The sequence below is a fragment of the Leptonotus elevatus genome, chromosome 10 (assembly GCF_054856555.1).
Source record: "Leptonotus elevatus isolate MCC_2025b chromosome 10, RoL_Lele_1.0, whole genome shotgun sequence".
In the NCBI taxonomy this organism is placed as follows: Eukaryota; Metazoa; Chordata; class Actinopteri; order Syngnathiformes; family Syngnathidae; genus Leptonotus; species Leptonotus elevatus.
In genome coordinates, this window is record NC_141248.1 from 12254540 (window position 1) to 12274150 (window position 19611).

Below are 19611 nucleotides of genomic sequence, written 5' to 3' on the forward strand. Positions count from 1 at the left end.
AAAATATATATTATTATTTACACAGTATTAGCTATATAACAATATTCAAATAGTTTGATTCCATGTGCTTACACAGTATTAGCTATATAACAATATTCAAATAGTTTGATTCCATGTGCAAATACTTAGTGGACACATACAAAAACAACAGGACACCCCTTTACATATGGAAAAGAAATTTATTACAGTATTCTCCCCCCAAGATTACGATTAATAAATAGTTATGTCTACATTTCAATGAAATGTATGATTTCTCACTTTCTACACAGGACATAACACATAGTCAAGAATACATATTTTTAGTCTGTAATAAAGCTTGAATAAGTTGATCTAGAAAAAAGTAGTCTTAAACAGCAGTTGATACAACCTGTCCATGGGGTTGTAGTTTAATGATTTGATTGTATATGGCAAGGAAATCAAGATGAATCTACATCTGGAAATCATTGCGGATGCCTTGACTGTTCGGATAGGCCATTTTATTTAAAACATTTCCATTGGCCTAAGGCACAGGAATACTCTAAGGTTTTGTACCAATCACACGTAACATTTTAAACCCCATCTGTTAATTAAAAGTCTTGAATTTAAGAATACACAGGAGGTGCATTTGCTATTTTACACCTCAGATTGCATCTGATCTCTAACACAAAAAGGAAGCTCGCAAATGACAAAAACAAAACTTGACCCTTCCAGATCTGTACATTGCGCGTAGCCTGCGACCTAAGTCTACACATTAAGAAAGGCTGTATTGTCTAGAAAATAACGGCAGGGAACTTCTTGACATTTACATATTTTCATCCATTCAGTCTTTTCGCACAAATGCAGCAAATGTTTTTCGCTGATGTGAAACAAGTTGGTTTTGGGGACTTTTCTCAGATGAAGGAATGTATCAAATGAAAGACAAAACACTTAAATCATGTAATATAAGAAATGGCGTAATGAACACTTTTATGTTCAAATGTCAGGCAAATATAATATTCAGTATCACTATGCATGAAAATCTGCCAGTGAAAACCCAAATGACAGCACTAAAACAGCGTTTCTTTCAAGACTCTTTAACGAGATTTTGGTGCACTGCCTAGTCTTTTAAGAGTTTGACACTCTTTGTGGTAGTACTGTACACCTTATTTCAACCAACAGTTGAACAATAATTGTTAGCATAGTAGATATCTGGCCACATCCTTACACAGTAACAATTCATATTCATACAAATGAATGGACGCCCCGTCGTATCTACATTAACCTGGATTGTTGTTCTGCGTTTAAATATTTCGACTTTACATTCATCCTCAAGCCTGTACAGACAAAAAAGCGGGAGAGAATGATTGGTTGACAATGTGTTCCCACTGCTACAGCACTTTTCATAATACTCTTCTTACCCTTTGCCACAGACAAGACTGAGGCCAACAGGTTAGTGACCATCAGCTAGAGGGAGGTACAACTTTCATGAGATTGACCTTACTTTAGATGCAAATTTCAAGTTTCGTTATTGACAAAGTAGGGACGGTTGACGGCTCCCCTCAGGCGTTTGTTGGCTAGTTAATGCTACTTTATTGGAGCAAAAATAAGCCAAAGCAGAAAAGAAACCCCACCGAAGCACTCACACCATGTGAGCGAAAAAAAAAGTAAAATAACGAGCAATAGGTGACTCTAAAGACTTCCAGCAGCATTTGTACTGTGTTTTCGTGTGTGCATGTGGCGTTTGCGGGGGGCTATTAAGAAAACAAGTCACAGTTGGGCCTCTCAGAGTAGAGTGTCATCTGTGCATCCTCCCTCCAGGCCGTAGCGGAACGCCTGCAGGTTAGAAACGCCGTAGAAATGGATGGCCGCTGCTGCCACGACCAGAACATGAAAAATCTGATGGGAGTGGAACTAGGAGGAGGGAGAACAAGTGTGAAGATATCATTGTTGCTCTCACCTGAAAAAGGGCCGTTCGCCGATTTGCAATTTAACACCACATGGCTGCTTTGCAGGGAATTGTAAATTATTGAAGGCAAGATGCTGGATTCGTGTTTCAGGGTTGAATTGTTACTACGGTTTCGCTTGTCGCGTTTTTCAATACCAGTCTCATAACCCAATTAACTCAAATATGATGTTCCCCGTTAAAATAAACTAAAATGCCATTCATCTGTTCCAGCTCCCACAAATCAGCCAACATTTTTTGCTAACATGTTCTAAAAAAAGACAAATTAGCACTGTATTGTAAAATATTACAGGTGCAACAATTATTCAATTTATGACATCGATTATCAGATTTATTGATAATTGACTAATTATTTTGAGACTCTAAATTAAGCGTTAGCTGAATCCCTATAAATATAAATACAAGAAACAGAATAATATACAATATAAATAAATAAATTGGTTTTATTAAGTGTACACTCTAAAAACAGTTGGGTCAAAAATGGACCGATCCTCTACTTGGGTCAATTTGACCCACTTCTGAATCAAGAAATTGGTCTTTTAGTGTAAAACAACTTATAAATATTGGTCAGATCCTTTACTTGGGTCAAAAAATGGTGACATTTTGTATAAAACCACCCAGAATGTTGGGTCGAATTCACCCATAAAGTGGATCGGTCCATTTTTTATCCATAATTGGGTTACTTTTGACCTAACTGTTTTTAAGAGTATAATTTTGCCGAAAGTCCCACACATACAGGTATTGCAGTATTCTTTTGTTCATGTGTGCCTTTATGGGGCGTGGCTTAGTGAGTGACTATTTATAAAAAAGTAATGTATTTTTCTTTTTACATAAGGAAAATAGCACTCTAGAAAATATTACTTAGCTATCATGCGGCAGTATGCTAATGTTAGCATATCGTCGCTGCTATGTGAAAAACACTTATGTCGATTCAGGGTTTTTTTCTTTCTTTCTTTTTTCACATTTTTGGGATGTCTGCAGTCTTATCCCCAAAAACATAAAAATGTAAAAAAAATTAACAAAAACAAAAAGGACAAAAATGGACATAGGTGTTTTTCACATAGCAGCAACGATATGCAAAGTAATGTGGTTGTTTTAAAACACACAAAGTGTAATTCCCTAATGTTTAGTTTGAATTAAGTGTCATTTAGAGTGCCGATTAACAGCTTGAAGCTTCTTCTTTTTTTTTTTAAGACTTGTTCTTGTGAGTTGAGCAGAATCGCGTTTGCTGCCACCATACTGTACTCATACCTCAAATTTTAGCTCACAAGTCAAAGCAAAACAACAACAAAATCACCAAAACTTATCTCCAGTCTTATCTCTAACTCTGTTGGTTTAACTTGTATCTCAAGGCACACCACTGTATTGTGGGAAAAAATGTAAACACTTACCCATATGTCACACTTGCCAGGAAAATAGCGTTCAGGGATCCTGGCTGCATACAGACCAGCACCAGTGATATACATGGCCCCCATCAGGTAGAACCAGCCCATCTGGCCAACGGTGGTGGCCTTAACGAAGCCCTCCTCAATGGTGAAGTGCATGGTGGGAACAATGCCGCTAAGTCCCAGACCCATAAACACGCCTGAGACAGGCCAAAATCACAATTCAATTCACATTGAACACTTTACTTGGGCGAGAACATTAGAAATAGGAACGCGTAATCATTTCTGCACTAAAGTGTGCGATGCTATCACCTGCTCGTGTGGGTCTGTGTCGAGGTGTGGAGAATCGGTCCCACTGGGCCACTACAATGGCGGCGATGCCGAGTACACAAACAATGGTGAGGTAGATAAGTCGCGGCTGAGGAGAACAATAGAAGGAGTAGTACAGCCAGGGTACGAAGGAGCCCATGATGAGGAGCGCGATGCCTGAGTAGTCAAGCCTGCGGGACAGATCAAAGATTAATTGGATCTTTTCGAATACACAAGCTGTGCACTAATTCTGCGTCTAACAGATATGAATCAGCTTTGACAATATGTTTATTATTCTGCTTGTTGATTGCAGTGCCATACAGATTCAATGTTTTGAATCTATCAAGTTATTTTTATTTTTTTACAAAGAACTGAAATGCAAAGACGGTGTTTATGAAATGAGCTTACTTGGAGAAGGTGCGAGACACTTTCTCGGAGTGGCAGTAGACGGTATGAAACAGCCAGGAGAAACTGAGGCAGAGCACAGCTCCCAGGAAGAACATCCCAAACACCACTTTCTCTTGAAGCGGGGCCATGAAATGTATGTTGGGTCGCAACAAGGTTAGCGTGCCCAGACACAGGAATAAAATCAGCCCTGAGGGAGAACAAAACACTTTGGCAATGTTCTCTCTTGCTCGCGTGTAAAGCAAATATTTTGACAGTGTGAATATGAACCCATGAGAAACACACTTTAAAAGGTAAGCATAAAAAGATAGACAAATTAGGAATGTCAGGCTTTAATCACATGACTTGAATAGTTACCTCACGATGAATCGCACATTTTATATCTGTTCTATAAAATGTGCAATATTTTTTTTCTGTTTTCATACTCTTGTTAACATAAAAGTGGAAAAAGAATAGGAATATGGCTGCATCTTTTAGCCGTTGATACAGAAATTTCATAATAAGTTAGTATAGTGAGGTAAAATTAGTAAGATTGTACTGTAAAAAACAAATGTGATGTTGATTTGTGTTGACTCAACAATTTTTCTGCCACTAGATGGCACAATTGCATTACTTAAGACGTTGGTGACAGCTCAGCATTTTTCTTTTCATCTTAAGAACTATCTAATCTTTAACATGAAGTAACTTGTAAAATTCGGAACATTTTTAAAAGTGTAAAATACAACTTGAGCCCAGTTTCCACAAATATATGCATTATTATTAACTCCTTCACTCACAGCCATTTTCACAAAAGCAACCCCCTTCACTCCCGGCCGTTTTAGTGGATTTTAACTCAATTGGCAAGGCCCACAGAATATTGTGTTCTATAACTATAAAAACATGGAACCTACCCAAAAAAAAGATTAGAGTCTCTTTTTTCATCAGGAAAAAAAAAGTATATTTCGAATATATAGCTAAGTTGCATCATTATTGAAAACACTGGAAAAAAGAGCTTGTTGCAACATGGCCCTGGTTGATCTCTTATACTCTGCTGCCACCTGCTGGCTGTTTTTATAATAACTACCATTGCTTCGACCGTTCTTTGCAGTTGAGAGGCTGCATCAAAGCCTTCTGTATGCTCTAGCATAAAAAAACTAGAAACAAAAATTCCCGCGGAAATTTTGAATGGGCCTGCTAACTCTTGCAACTCTTTTCAATGAGCTGAACAGTTTAAAATTTCAACCGTTGAAATCGCTCAAGAAATGTGGAAGTTATAATCAACTAAAAGTATTACTGCCCCTTTAAGAAACATGCACATTCACGCACATACATTTCATTTTAACTAACATTTCAATGAGCTGAACAGTTTAAAATTTCAACCATTGAAATCGCTCAAGAAATGTGGAAGTTAACCATAATCAACACTATGTTACTGCCCCTTTAAGAAACATGCACATTCACGCACACACATTTGATTTTAAGTAACATTTCAATGAGCTGAACAGTTTAAAATTCAAACCATTGAAATTGGTCAAGAAATGTGGAATCTACCATAATTAACAGTATCTCACTGCCCCTTTACAAAACATGCACATTCACGCACACACATTTGATTTTAAGTTGTGAGGAGACGTCACGCACCAACACTCCATTGATTTGTATAGGATTACGCTCACCTCAAACAAAAGCCTCTCGCGACTTAACGGTTGAAGATGCAGATTCCAGAAATGGCTCGTTAGAACGGCAAGGGTTTGGGGAACGCGAGCATGTTCTCAGTTTTTTAATCGGATGAAAAATGACCAAATGAGAGCAGGTTGAAAACTTATGATTGATCGAAAATGAAGAGGCAAAAAGGGCGAAAATTACATTGAAAAGAGATCAAAAATGTGCGACTTCTCCTCGCTTAAAGTGAAAATAAAGGTACTAAATGACACCTTAGCCAAATAAAACTTAGTTCTTCAGAAAGCAGAGGCTTGTGGCTACAAAATGTGCGAATTTGATGTCTAGTGAGCAAAGATTGTGGCCATGGTGACGAGTTGAAGTGAAACTTGAAATCTATTTTTTCTCTGTCTACACTCTGATTCTTAATTGGTCCGCTCTAGCTCATGCAATACACACACATGGGATAAAGGATATTTCACTCACTGTCTTTGAACCCGCACAGGGGGGAGAGCTTTCATTCCTTAATTTTTTTTTTGACACAGAGCTAAAGATGACAAAAATTCCAACAAAATGAGCTAAAATTCATATCGGTCGGTTAACGTATGCGCGCGCAGCGTGTCTTGGAAAAAGGTGCTTGATTGGAGTTGATGTCTTCCGGTTTCCCATTCATTCCTATGGGATTTTTTGGGGGAGTTTTTTGGGAATAGCGTCGCCATGGTAACTGGGAATTCTTATAAAAATAATAGCGCAGCGAGTCAGAGCGAGCCGCATCGTTTGATACCTCATTTGTCCCGGTGCGATCTACGGTTCGGGCCGCATTTTTGCGGAAAAGTCGTGGAATAATAAAAAATAACTAGAAAAATTCCCGCGGAAATTTTGAATGGGCCTGCTAACTCTTGCAACTCTTTTCAATGAGCTGAACAGTTTAAAATTTCAACCGTTGAAATCGCTCAAGAAATGTGCAAGTTAACCATAATCTACTAAAAGTATTACTGCCCCTTTAAGAAACATGCACATTCACGCGCATACATTTGATTTTAACTAACATTTCAATGAGCTGAACAGTTTAAAAATTCAACCATTGAAATCGCTCAAGAAATGTGCAAGTTAACCATAATCAAGATCAAATAAAGTATCTTACTGTCCCTTTAAGAAACATGCACATTCACGCACACACATTTTATTTTAACCAACATTTCAATGAGCTGAACAGTTTAAAATTTAAACCATTGAAATCGCTCAAGAAATGTAAAAGTTAACCATAATCAACAATATGTTACTGCCCCTTTAAGAAACATGCACATTCACGCACACACATTTGATTTTAAGTAACATTTCAATGAGCTGAACAGTTTAAAATTCAAACCATTGAAATCGGTCAAGAAATGTGGAATCTACCATAATTAACAGTATCTCACTGCCACTTTACAAAACATGCACATTCACGCACACACATTTGATTTTAAGTTGTGAGGAGACGTCACGCACCAACACTCCATTGATTTGTATAGGATTACGCTCACCTCAAACAAAAGCCTCTCGCGACTTAACGGTTGAAGATGCAGATTCCAGAAATGGCTCGTTAGAACGGCAAGGGTTTGGGGAACGCGAGCATGTTCTCAGATTTTTAATCGGATGAAAAATGACCAAATGAGAGCAGGTTGAAAACTTATGATTGATCGAAAATGAAGAGGGAAAAAACGGCGAAATTAACATGGAGGAGATAGGCGTCAAAGTCCGACTTCTCCTCGCTTAAAGTGAAAATAAAGGTACTAAATGACACCGTAGCCAAATAAAACTTAGTTCTTCAGAAAGCAGAGGCTTGTGGCTACAAAATGTGCGAATTTGATGTCTAGTGAGCAAAGATTGTGGCCATGGTGACGAGTTGAAGTGAAACTTTTGGAAATAGATTTTTTGGTTCCCGTCACTGAAGCCTTAATTAGTCACACTCTAAATAGGCGACTTTTCCCCTTTGCTCACTGTCTTTGAACCCTCACAGGGGGGAGAGCTTTCATTCCTTAAAATTTTTTTTGACACTGAGCTAAAGATGACAAAAATTCCAACAAAATGAGCTAATTTTCATATCGGTCGGTTAATGTATGCGCGCGCAGCGTGTCTTTGAAAAAGGTGCTTGATTGGAGTTGATCTCTTTCGGATTCCCATTCATTCCTATGGGACTTTATTTGGGAGTTTTTTGGGAATAGCGTCGCCATGGTAACTGGGAATTCTTATAAAAATAATAGCGCAGCGAGTCAGATCGAGCCGCATCGTTTGATACCTCTTTTGTCCCGGTGCGATCTACGGTTCGGGCCCTATTTTTGCGGAAAAGTCGCTGGAAGATAATATAAAAATAATACTAGAAAAATTCCCGCGGAAATTTTGAATGGGCCTGCTAACTCTTTTCAATGAGCTGAACAGTTTAAACTTTCAACCATTGAAATCGGTCAAGAAATGTGGAAGTTAACCAAAATCAACAGTATGTTACTGCCCCTTTAAGAAACATGCACATTCACGCACACACATTTGATTTTAACTAACATTTCAATGAGCTGAACAGTTTAAAATTTCAACCATTGAAATCGCTCAAGAAATGTGCAAGTTAACCATAATCAAGATCAAATAAAGTATCTTACTGTCCCTTTAAGAAATATGCACATTCACGCACACACATTTGATTTTAACCAACATTTCAATGAGCTGAACAGTTTAAAATTCAAACCATTGAAATCGCTCAAGAAATGTAAAAGTTAACCATAATCAACAATATGTTACTGCCCCTTTAAGAAACATGCACATTCACGCACACACATTTGATTTTAAGTAACATTTCAATGAGCTGAACAGTTTAAAATTCAAACCATTGAAATCGGTCAAGAAATGTGGAATCTACCATAATTAACAGTATCTCACTGCCCCTTTACAAAACATGCACATTCACGCACACACATTTGATTTGAAATTGTGAGGAGACGTCACGCACCAACACTCCATTGATTTGTATAGGATTACGCTCACCTCAAACAAAAGCCTCTCGCGACTTAACGGTTGAAGATGCAGATTCCAGAAATGGCTCGTTAGAACGGCAAGGGTTTGGGGAACGCGAGCATGTTCTCAGTTTTTTAATCGGATGAAAAATGACCAAATGAGAGCAGGTTGAAAACTTATGATTGATCGAAAATGAAGAGGGAAAAAACGGCGAAATTAACATGGAGGAGATAGGCGTCAAAGTCCGACTTCTCCTCGCTTAAAGTGAAAATAAAGGTACTAAATGACACCGTAGCCAAATAAAACTTAGTTCTTCAGAAAGCAGAGGCTTGTGGCTACAAAATGTGCGAATTTGAGGTCTAGTGAGCAAAGATTGTGGCCATGGTGACGAGTTGAAGTGAAACTTTTGGAAATAGATTTTTTGGTTCCCGTCACTGAAGCCTTAATTAGTCACACTCTAAATAGGCGACTTTTCCCCTTTGCTCACTGTCTTTGAACCCTCACAGGGGGGAGAGCTTTCATTCCTTAAAATTTTTTTTGACACTGAGCTAAAGATGACAAAAATTCCAACAAAATGAGCTAATTTTCATATCGGTCGGTTAATGTATGCGCGCGCAGCGTGTCTTTGAAAAAGGTGCTTGATTGGAGTTGATCTCTTTCGGATTCCCATTCATTCCTATGGGACTTTATTTGGGAGTTTTTTGGGAATAGCGTCGCCATGGTAACTGGGAATTCTTAGAAAAATAATGCCGCACCGAGTCAGATCGAGCCGCATCGTTTGATACCTCATTCGTGCCGGTGCGATCTACGGTACGGGCCGCATTTTTGCGGAAAAATCGTGGAATAAAATATAAAAAAAACTAGAAAAATTCCCGCGGAAATTTTGAATGGGCCTGCTAACTCTTGCAACTCTTTTCAATGAGCTGAACAGTTGAAAATTTCAACCGTTGAAATCGGTCAAGAAATGTGGAAGTTAACCATAATCTACTAAAAGTATTACTGCCCCTTTAAGAAACATGCACATTCACGCGCATACATTTGATTTTAACTAACATTTCAATGAGCTGAACAGTTTAAAAATTCAACCATTGAAATCGCTCAAGAAATGTGCAAGTTAACCATAATCAAGATCAAATAAAGTATCTTACTGTCCCTTTAAGAAATATGCACATTCACGCACACACATTTTATTTTAACCAACATTTCAATGAGCTGAACAGTTTAAACTTTCAACCATTGAAATCGGTCAAGAAATGTAAAAGTTAACCAAAATCAACAGTATGTTACTGCCCCTTTAAGAAACATGCACATTCACGCACACACATTTGATTTTAAGTAACATTTCAATGAGCTGAACAGTTTAAAATTCAAACCATTGAAATCGGTCAAGAAATGTGGAATCTACCATAATTAACAGTATCTCACTGCCCCTTTACAAAACATGCACATTCACGCACACACATTTGATTTTAAGTTGTGAGGAGACGTCACGCACCAACACTCCATTGATTTGTATAGGATTACGCTCACCTCAAACAAAAGCCTCTCGCGACTTAACGGTTGAAGATGCAGATTCCAGAAATGGCTCGTTAGAACGGCAAGGGTTTGGGGAACGCGAGCATGTTCTCAGTTTTTTAATCGGATGAAAAATGACCAAATGAGAGCAGGTTGAAAACTTATGATTGATCGAAAATGAAGAGGCAAAAACGGCGAAAATTACATTGAAAAGAGATCAAAAATGTGCGACTTCTCCTCGCTTAAAGTGAAAATAAAGGTACTAAATGACACCTTAGCCAAATAAAACTTAGTTCTTCAGAAAGCAGAGGCTTGTGGCTACAAAATGTGCGAATTTGATGTCTAGTGAGCAAAGATTGTGGCCATGGTGACGAGTTGAAGTGAAACTTTTGGAAATATATTTTTTGGTTCCCAGCACTCAGACCTTAATTAGTCACGCTCTAACTGATGCAAGAAAGGCGACTTTCACCCCTTTGCTCACTGTCTTTGAACCCGCACAGGGGGGAGAGCTTTCATTCCTTAATTTTTTTTTTGACACTGAGCTAAAGATGACAAAAATTCCAACAAAATGAGTTAATTTTCATATCGGTCGGTTAACGTATGCGCGCGCAGCGTGTCTTTGAAAAAGGTGCTTGATTGGAGTTGATCTCTTTTGGATTCCCATTCATTCCTATGGGACTTTATTTGGGAGTTTTTTGGGAATAGCGTCGCCATGGTAACTGGGAATTCTTAGAAAAATAATGCCGCACCGAGTCAGATCGAGCCGCATCGTTTGATACCTCTTTTGTCCCGGTGCGATCTACGGTACGGGCCGCATTTTAGCAGAAAAAACGCGGAAGATTAAAGAATAACTAGAAAAATTCCCGCGGAAATTTTGAATGGGCCTGCTAACTCTTGCAACTCTTTTCAATGAGCTGAACAGTTTAAAATTTCAACCGTTGAAATCGCTCAAGAAATGTGGAAGTTAACCATAATCTACTAAAAGTATTACTGCCCCTTTAAGAAACATGCACATTCACGCACACACATTTGATTTTAACTAACATTTCAATGAGATGAACAGTTTAAAATTTCAACCATTGAAATCGCTCAAGAAATGTAAAAGTTAACCATAATCAAGATCAAATAAAGTATCTTACTGCCCCTTTAAGAAACATGCACATTCACGCACACACATTTGATTTTAACCAACATTTCAATGAGCTGAACAGTTTAAAATGTCAACCATTGAAATCGGTCAAGAAATGTGGAAGTTAACCAAAATCAACAGTATGTTACTGCCCCTTTAAGAAACATGCACATTCACGCACACACATTTGATTTTAACTAACATTTCAATGAGCTGAACAGTTTAAAATTCAAACCATTGAAATCGGTCAAGAAATGTGGAATCTACCATAATTAACAGTATCTCACTGCCCCTTTACAAAACATGCACATTCACGCACACACATTTGATTTTAAGTTGTGAGGAGACGTCACGCACCAACACTCCATTGATTTGTATAGGATTACGCTCACCTCAAACAAAAGCCTCTCGCGACTTAACGGTTGAAGATGCAGATTCCAGAAATGGCTCGTTAGAACGGCAAGGGTTTGGGGAACGCGAGCATGTTCTCAGTTTTTTAATCGGATGAAAAATGACCAAATGAGAGCAGGTTGAAAACTTATGATTGATCGAAAATGAAGAGGGAAAAAACGGCGAAATTAACATGGAGGAGATAGGCGTCAAAGTCCGACTTCTCCTCGCTTAAAGTGAAAATAAAGGTACTAAATGACACCGTAGCCAAATAAAACTTAGTTCTTCAGAAAGCAGAGGCTTGTGGCTACAAAATGTGCGAATTTGATGTCTAGTGAGCAAAGATTGTGGCCATGGTGACGAGTTGAAGTGAAACTTTTGGAAATAGATTTTTTGGTTCCCGTCACTGAAGCCTTAATTAGTCACACTCTAAATAGGCGACTTTTCCCCTTTGCTCACTGTCTTTGAACCCTCACAGGGGGGAGAGCTTTCATTCCTTAAATTTTTTTTTGACACTGAGCTAAAGATGACAAAAATTCCAACAAAATGAGCTAATTTTCATATCGGTCGGTTAATGTATGCGCGCGCAGCGTGTCTTTGAAAAAGGTGCTTGATTGGAGTTGATCTCTTTCGGATTCCCATTCATTCCTATGGGACTTTATTTGGGAGTTTTTTGGGAATAGCGTCGCCATGGTAACTGGGAATTCTTATAAAAATAATAGCGCACCGAGTCAGATCGAGCCGCATCGTTTGATACCTCATTTGTCCCGGTGCGATCTACGGTACGGGCCGCATTTTAGCAGAAAAAAACGCGGAAGATTAAAAAATAAGAAAAATAACTAGAAAAATTCCCGCGGAAATTTTGAATGGGCCTGCTAACTCTTTTCAATGAGCTGAACAGTTTAAAATTTAAACCATTGAAATCGGTCAAGAAATGTGCAAGTTAACCAAAATCAACAGTATGTTACTGCCCCTTTAAGAAACATGCACATTCACGCACACACATTTGATTTTAAGTAACATTTCAATGAGCTGAACAGTTTAAAATTCAAACCATTGAAATCGGTCAAGAAATGTGGAATCTACCATAATCAACAATATGTTACTGCCCCTTTAAGAAACATGCACATTCACGCACACACATTTGATTTTAAGTAACATTTCAATGAGCTGAACAGTTTAAAATTCAAACCATTGAAATCGGTCAAGAAATGTGGAATCTACCATAATTAACAGTATCTCACTGCCCTTTACAAAACATGCACATTCACGCACACACATTTGATTTTAAGTTGTGAGGAGACGTCACGCACCAACACTCCATTGATTTGTATAGGATTACGCTCACCTCAAACAAAAGCCTCTCGCGACTTAACGGTTGAAGATGCAGATTCCAGAAATGTCTCGTTAGAACGGCAAGGGTTTGGGGAACGCGAGCATGTTCTCAGTTTTTTAATCGGATGAAAAATGACCAAATGAGAGCAGGTTGAAAACTTATGATTGATCGAAAATGAAGAGGCAAAAACGGCGAAAATTACATTGAAAAGAGATCAAAAATGTGCGACTTCTCCTCGCTTAAAGTGAAAATAAAGGTACTAAATGACACCTTAGCCAAATAAAACTTAGTTCTTCAGAAAGCAGAGGCTTGTGGCTACAAAATGTGCGAATTTGATGTCTAGTGAGCAAAGATTGTGGCCATGGTGACGAGTTGAAGTGAAACTTTTGGAAATATATTTTTTGGTTCCCACCACTCAGACCTTAATTAGTCACGCTCTAACTGATGCAAGAAAGGCAACTTTTACCCCTTTGCTCACTGTCTTTGAACCCGCACAGGGGGGAGAGCTTTCATTCCTTAAATTTTTTTTTGACACTGAGCTAAAGATGACAAAAATTCCAACAAAATGAGCTATTTTTCATATCGGTCGGTTAATGTATGCGCGCGCAGCGTGTCTTTGAAAAAGGTGCTTGATTGGAGTTGATCTCTTTCGGATTCCCATTCATTCCTATGGGACTTTATTTGGGAGTTTTTTGGGAATAGCGTCGCCATGGTAACTGGGAATTCTTAGAAAAATAATGCCGCACCGAGTCAGATCGAGCCGCATCGTTTGATACCTCTTTTGTCCCGGTGCGATCTACGGTACGGGCCGCATTTTAGCAGAAAAAACGCGGAAGATTAAAGAATAACTAGAAAAATTCCCGCGGAAATTTTGAATGGGCCTGCTAACTCTTTTCAATGAGCTGAACAGTTTAAAATTTAAACCATTGAAATCGGTCAAGAAATGTGCAAGTTAACCAAAATCAACAGTATGTTACTGCCCCTTTAAGAAACATGCACATTCACGCACACACATTTGATTTTAAGTAACATTTCAATGAGCTGAACAGTTTAAAATTCAAACCATTGAAATCGGTCAAGAAATGTGGAATCTACCATAATTAACAGTATCTCACTGCCCCTTTAAGAAACATGCACATTCACGCACACACATTTGATTTTAAGTAACATTTCAATGAGCTGAACAGTTTAAAATTCAAACCATTGAAATCGGTCAAGAAATGTGGAATCTACCATAATTAACAGTATCTCACTGCCCTTTACAAAACATGCACATTCACGCACACACATTTGATTTTAAGTTGTGAGGAGACGTCACGCACCAACACTCCATTGATTTGTATAGGATTACGCTCACCTCAAACAAAAGCCTCTCGCGACTTAACGGTTGAAGATGCAGATTCCAGAAATGGCTCGTTAGAACGGCAAGGGTTTGGGGAACGCGAGCATGTTCTCAGTTTTTTAATCGGATGAAAAATGACCAAATGAGAGCAGGTTGAAAACTTATGATTGATCGAAAATGAAGAGGCAAAAACGGCGAAAATTACATTGAAAAGAGATCAAAAATGTGCGACTTCTCCTCGCTTAAAGTGAAAATAAAGGTACTAAATGACACCTTAGCCAAATAAAACTTAGTTCTTCAGAAAGCAGAGGCTTGTGGCTACAAAATGTGCGAATTTGATGTCTAGTGAGCAAAGATTGTGGCCATGGTGACGAGTTGAAGTGAAACTTTTGGAAATAGATTTTTTGGTTCCCGTCACTGAAGCCTTAATTGCATATCAGAGTGGCGATTACACTCACTGTCTTTGAACCCGCACAGGGGGAAGAGCTTTCATTCCTTAATATTTTTTTTGACACTGAGCTAAAGATGGGAAAAATTCCAACAAAATGAGCTAAAATTCATATCAATCGGTGAACGTATGCGCGCGCAGCGTGTCTTGGAAAAAGGTGCTCGTTTGGAGTTGATATCCCATTCATTCCTATGGGTTTTTCCTTCCTTGAATTTTGGGTGGTTTTTTGGGAATAGCGTCGCCATGGTAACTGGGAATTCTTATAAAAATAATAGCGCAGCGAGTCAGAGCGAGCCGCATCGTTTGATACCTCATTTGTCCCGGTGCGATCTACGGTTCGGGCCGCATTTTTGCGGAAAAGTCGGTGGAAGAATAAAAAAGAAAAAGAAAAATAATAAACCCTTTTCTAGGGTGGATAGTAATATGTGCCTGCTTGCTCCGCAAGCAGCAGCTTCGCTGCTGCTTGCTCCGCTTAGCAGGCCCATAACTAGAAAAATTCCCGCGGAAATTTTGAATGGGCCTGCTAACTCTTTTCAATGAGCTGAACAGTTTAAACTTTCAACCATTGAAATCGCTCAAGAAATGTGGAAGTTAACAATAATCAACAGTATGTTACTGCCCCTTTAAGAAACATGCACATTCACGCACACACATTTGATTTTAAGTAACATTTCAATGAGCTGAACAGTTTAAAATTTAAACCATTGAAATCGGTCAAGAAATGTGGAAGTTCAACACAATCAAGTATCTTACTGCCCCTTTACAAAACATGCACATTCACGCACACACATTTGATTTTAAGTTGTGAGGAGACGTCACGCACCAACACTCCATTGATTTGTATAGGATTACGCTCACCTCAAACAAAAGCCTCTCGCGACTTAACGGTTGAAGATGCAGATTCCAGAAATGGCTTGTTAGAACGGCAAGGGTTTGGGGAACGCGAGCATGTTCTCAGATTTTTAATCGGATGAAAAATGACCAAATGAGAGCAGGTTGAAAACTTATGATTGATCGAAAATGAAGAGGGAAAAAACGGCGAAATTAACATGGAGGAGATAGGCGAGAAAGTCCGACTTCTCCTCGCTTAAAGTGAAAATAAAGGTACTAAATGACACCATAGCCAAATAAAACTTAGTTTTTCAGAAAGCAGAGGCTTGTGGCTACAAAATGTGTGAATTTGATGTCTAGTGAGCAAAGATTGTGGCCATGGTGACGAGTTGAAGTGAAACTTTTGGAAATAGATTTTTTGGTTCCCGTCACTGAAGCCTTAATTGCATATCAGAGTGGCGATTACACTCACTGTCTTTGAACCCGCACAGGGGGAAGAGCTTTCATTCCTTAATATTTTTTTTGACACTGAGCTAAAGATGGGAAAAATTCCAACAAAATGAGCTAAAATTCATATCAATCGGTGAACGTATGCGCGCGCAGCGTGTCTTGGAAAAAGGTGCTCGTTTGGAGTTGATATCCCATTCATTCCTATGGGTTTTTCCTTCCTTGAATTTTGGGTGGTTTTTTGGGAATAGCGTCGCCATGGTAACTGGGAATTCTTATAAAAATAATAGCGCAGCGAGTCAGAGCGAGCCGCATCGTTTGATACCTCATTTGTCCCGGTGCGATCTACGGTTCGGGCCGCATTTTTGCGGAAAAGTCGGTGGAAGAATAAAAAAGAAAAAGAAAAATAATAAACCCTTTTCTAGGGTGGATAGTAATATGTGCCTGCTTGCTCCGCAAGCAGCAGCTTCGCTGCTGCTTGCTCCGCTTAGCAGGCCCATAATAAACCCTTTTTCTAGGATAGTAATATGTGCCTGCTTGCTCCGCAAGCAGCAGCTTCGCTGCTGCTTGCTCCGCTTAGCAGGCCCATAATTAAACACTTTTCTAGGGTGGATAGTAATATGTGCCTGCTTGCTCCGCAAGCAGCAGCTTCGCTGCTGCTTGCTCCGCTTAGCAGGCCCATAATAATAATAATAAAAAAAAACTTCGTATTTATACAATTTTGGGAGCAAATGAGTTACATTTATCACTGCTAAATGTTGACGTGGACGTGTTTGCTGCGTTGCGACTGAAATTCTTAAACTTTAAAGTAACTCAAAATGAATGCACTAATTTTGACACCCCTAATAAAAATTTTACAAAAATTATACGTGATTGCATTCTGACCTATCAGATGAGTCCAAATGTTTCCGGTCTCGGTGTGAATTCGGAAGATGCTTCCAAAGCAGGCCCGGAATGAAGGCATGGGGGGGCGATGTCCATGCAGGAGGTAATCGTTGTCCTTAAGCCACTCTGGCAGGACATGGAAGGGAATGACTCTCCAACGCCCCTCCCATACCTGAAAGAAAAAAAAAATCACTAATAGATGTACAAATTCATTACCACTGTGAGAAGCGACAAATTCTAAGGAAAACCAAGGCATGCTTCTCAATTATTTTTTGCTACATATTTTAAAAACTTTTTCTCCACTATATTTAATCATAACATTTGTCATTACCTTTCTTCAAAGATAGTAATCTTTGATCAATCACATCTTACTCCTTTATTGTGTGTTTGATTTTTACTTGAAGCGCCATACAAACAAAGATGACTTCATTTGACTTGAGTTACCAAGTGTGCCCTATAAAGTGTGATCAAATGTTTATTCAGGGTGTAAAACGGAACGTCACACTTACTTTGTGTACAAACTCTTCCATCTTTTCCATGGCGTGGTGCGCCTGGAGTGGTAAGGTCAGAACTTCTCCCACCTCATCATCATCATCATCCTCTTCATCGGCAAGCATGGCTGCTCCCTTTAAAGAGAGGATTATTGAAGCTGAGCAGAAACAATTTTTTCTGTTTGTGAGTTAGGGAATTAGGGGGGTGGGGGGGGGGCATACCTGTGGATGGACACCATTGGAGGCCGGCGGGCGAACCCCTCCCTCCTCCAACAGCGGCCCTAACTCCATTAGCTCCACATCCGGGACATGGCAGTCCTCTGAGATCCGGCAGTCTGCATCACTTGCAGACCCGTTTCGGCCTGACATAGGGAGACTGCCTGATGACCCACTCTCAGTCCCTGTATTCTGACTTCAAAGTGTACACTTTAATTTCCTCCTGAGAAAAATACAGTTCAACCTTCAATGTTTTTGTGAGATATTTTACAGTTCTCAGACATTGTGAGTAAACGCACACAGAGAAAACTGTTAAATGCAAACAAACACAATATACTGTTACTAAAGTGTTTACATTTACAAATACATTATAATGGTTGCAAATAAATACTATTTTTCCCAGCAATTAACAGGGGGGAAACACTGATAGATAGATAGCATTTTGCATAATACAATTCAGTAGTTGCCCTTACTGTTACATGTACTGTAATTTCGTAGTTACAAAAACGTACACATCTGTCACCTAATTGACCCCCCCCCCCCCCCCCCCCCATCTTGTACAGAAGCAAATAACCCAGGTCTGAACAGTCAGTTGACAGTAATACATTTGAGAATGTCCGTTTCGGCAAACACTGATCACTTCCCATCATCTTCCTCGACCACCTTATTGCACGCTTCGTATTGAAGCAAGCCCTCATGTGGTGCCATGCAACATCAACTACTATCACTGTACTGCGTAATACTGTAATGTGTATGGGGCCCATTACCGTATCGATACGGTTCAGTAATTCAGTTATTGCACTGAAATGTTTAAGAGCAGTAATGCATCTCTCATGGTTTCCATATAAAACAGTCTAACATCACATGTAAAACCCCCAACATTGACAACAACGCAAAACAGATTGTCGATAATTAGGTTCACCAAACCATGACTATTTTTTTTTTTTTACAAGTATTGATATGATTCACGAATCCGCCTGATTGTAAAAATGCGACTGAGTGAGTTCGGTTCATCGTTCACAATTGCGATTATGGGTCAAATCCGAAATTACAACAGAACGTCCAAGGTGGGAGAAGCACTGCAAACGCTGGCGGGCAGACAAACAACGGATGTGACTTAGCAAAGCGTAAGACCTAATACAGTACCGAAACAAAGCAAAACGTAAACAAGAAATTGAAAACGCCGACAGTTTGATTAACTTAACTCCCTTCGATCCCTTACGATGCAAGATAAGCAGCAAATCGAAATTTTGTAGGTGTAGTTCAAACAATTTTGAGATGACAGATCGCCCATATTTCATGTCGCTAACGTTACCATTAAGCTAGCGCTGAGCTGGCAAACAGAAGACAGTTTGGTGTTTAATTTGAGACAATTGTTTGACTCATCAGAGACAAAAAAAAGACATTTTCCATCGCAATTGCACTTAAGGCACACAATTTACCTGACAATGTAGTCTCCAAACCGGGAAGGTGAATTATTAATCCAAAAAACAAAATACAATCTTTTCCGGACGTTGCTGTCTCTTCCGCATTGTTAATCCATACCCTTCAAAACAAAAGTATTCGTTCTGTTGCCATACATTTCAAAATAAAAGTGACCAGTCTTTTATGACACAACGCAATTTAGAAAACTCTTACGACATACCACCAAACAACGATGTTACAAAAGTACTACATACATAATTGAAAGAATTATGAATTGGGAAAAAAAATTACTTGCAGTGTGTATCAATTATACAGTAGTTCTCAGAGAAACTATCCTCAAAACGTCTTACATTGGTTTAGTTCTGTCCACGTGCACCACACTCCAGCAAGGTTGATTCCCTGTGGAGATACTTGCGTAAGGTATTTTCTTTTGCGCTGAAATTGTACCTCTCTGTTATAACGTAAGGTCAAAACTTAGAACCTTGTTTTTATTATTCAAAGCAAATATAT

At 39.0% G+C, this 19611-nt stretch overlaps 1 protein-coding gene across 1 annotated transcript; it reads right to left on the bottom strand.

The window, feature by feature from the left end:
• Positions 1 to 159: 159 nt before the first annotated feature.
• adipor1a (adiponectin receptor 1a) lies at positions 160 to 19235 on the bottom strand. Its single transcript, XM_086087712.1, has 8 exons — positions 19119 to 19235; positions 17683 to 17899; positions 17479 to 17595; positions 16970 to 17141; positions 4024 to 4210; positions 3619 to 3806; positions 3313 to 3506; positions 160 to 1869 (listed from the first exon to the last, which is right to left on the bottom strand). Exons 2-8 carry the CDS (start codon positions 17827 to 17829, stop codon positions 1741 to 1743), a joined length of 1134 nt encoding a protein of 377 aa, XP_085943838.1. The 5' UTR covers positions 17830 to 17899; positions 19119 to 19235; the 3' UTR covers positions 160 to 1740.
• Between the last annotated feature and the right edge of the window lie 376 nt (positions 19236 to 19611).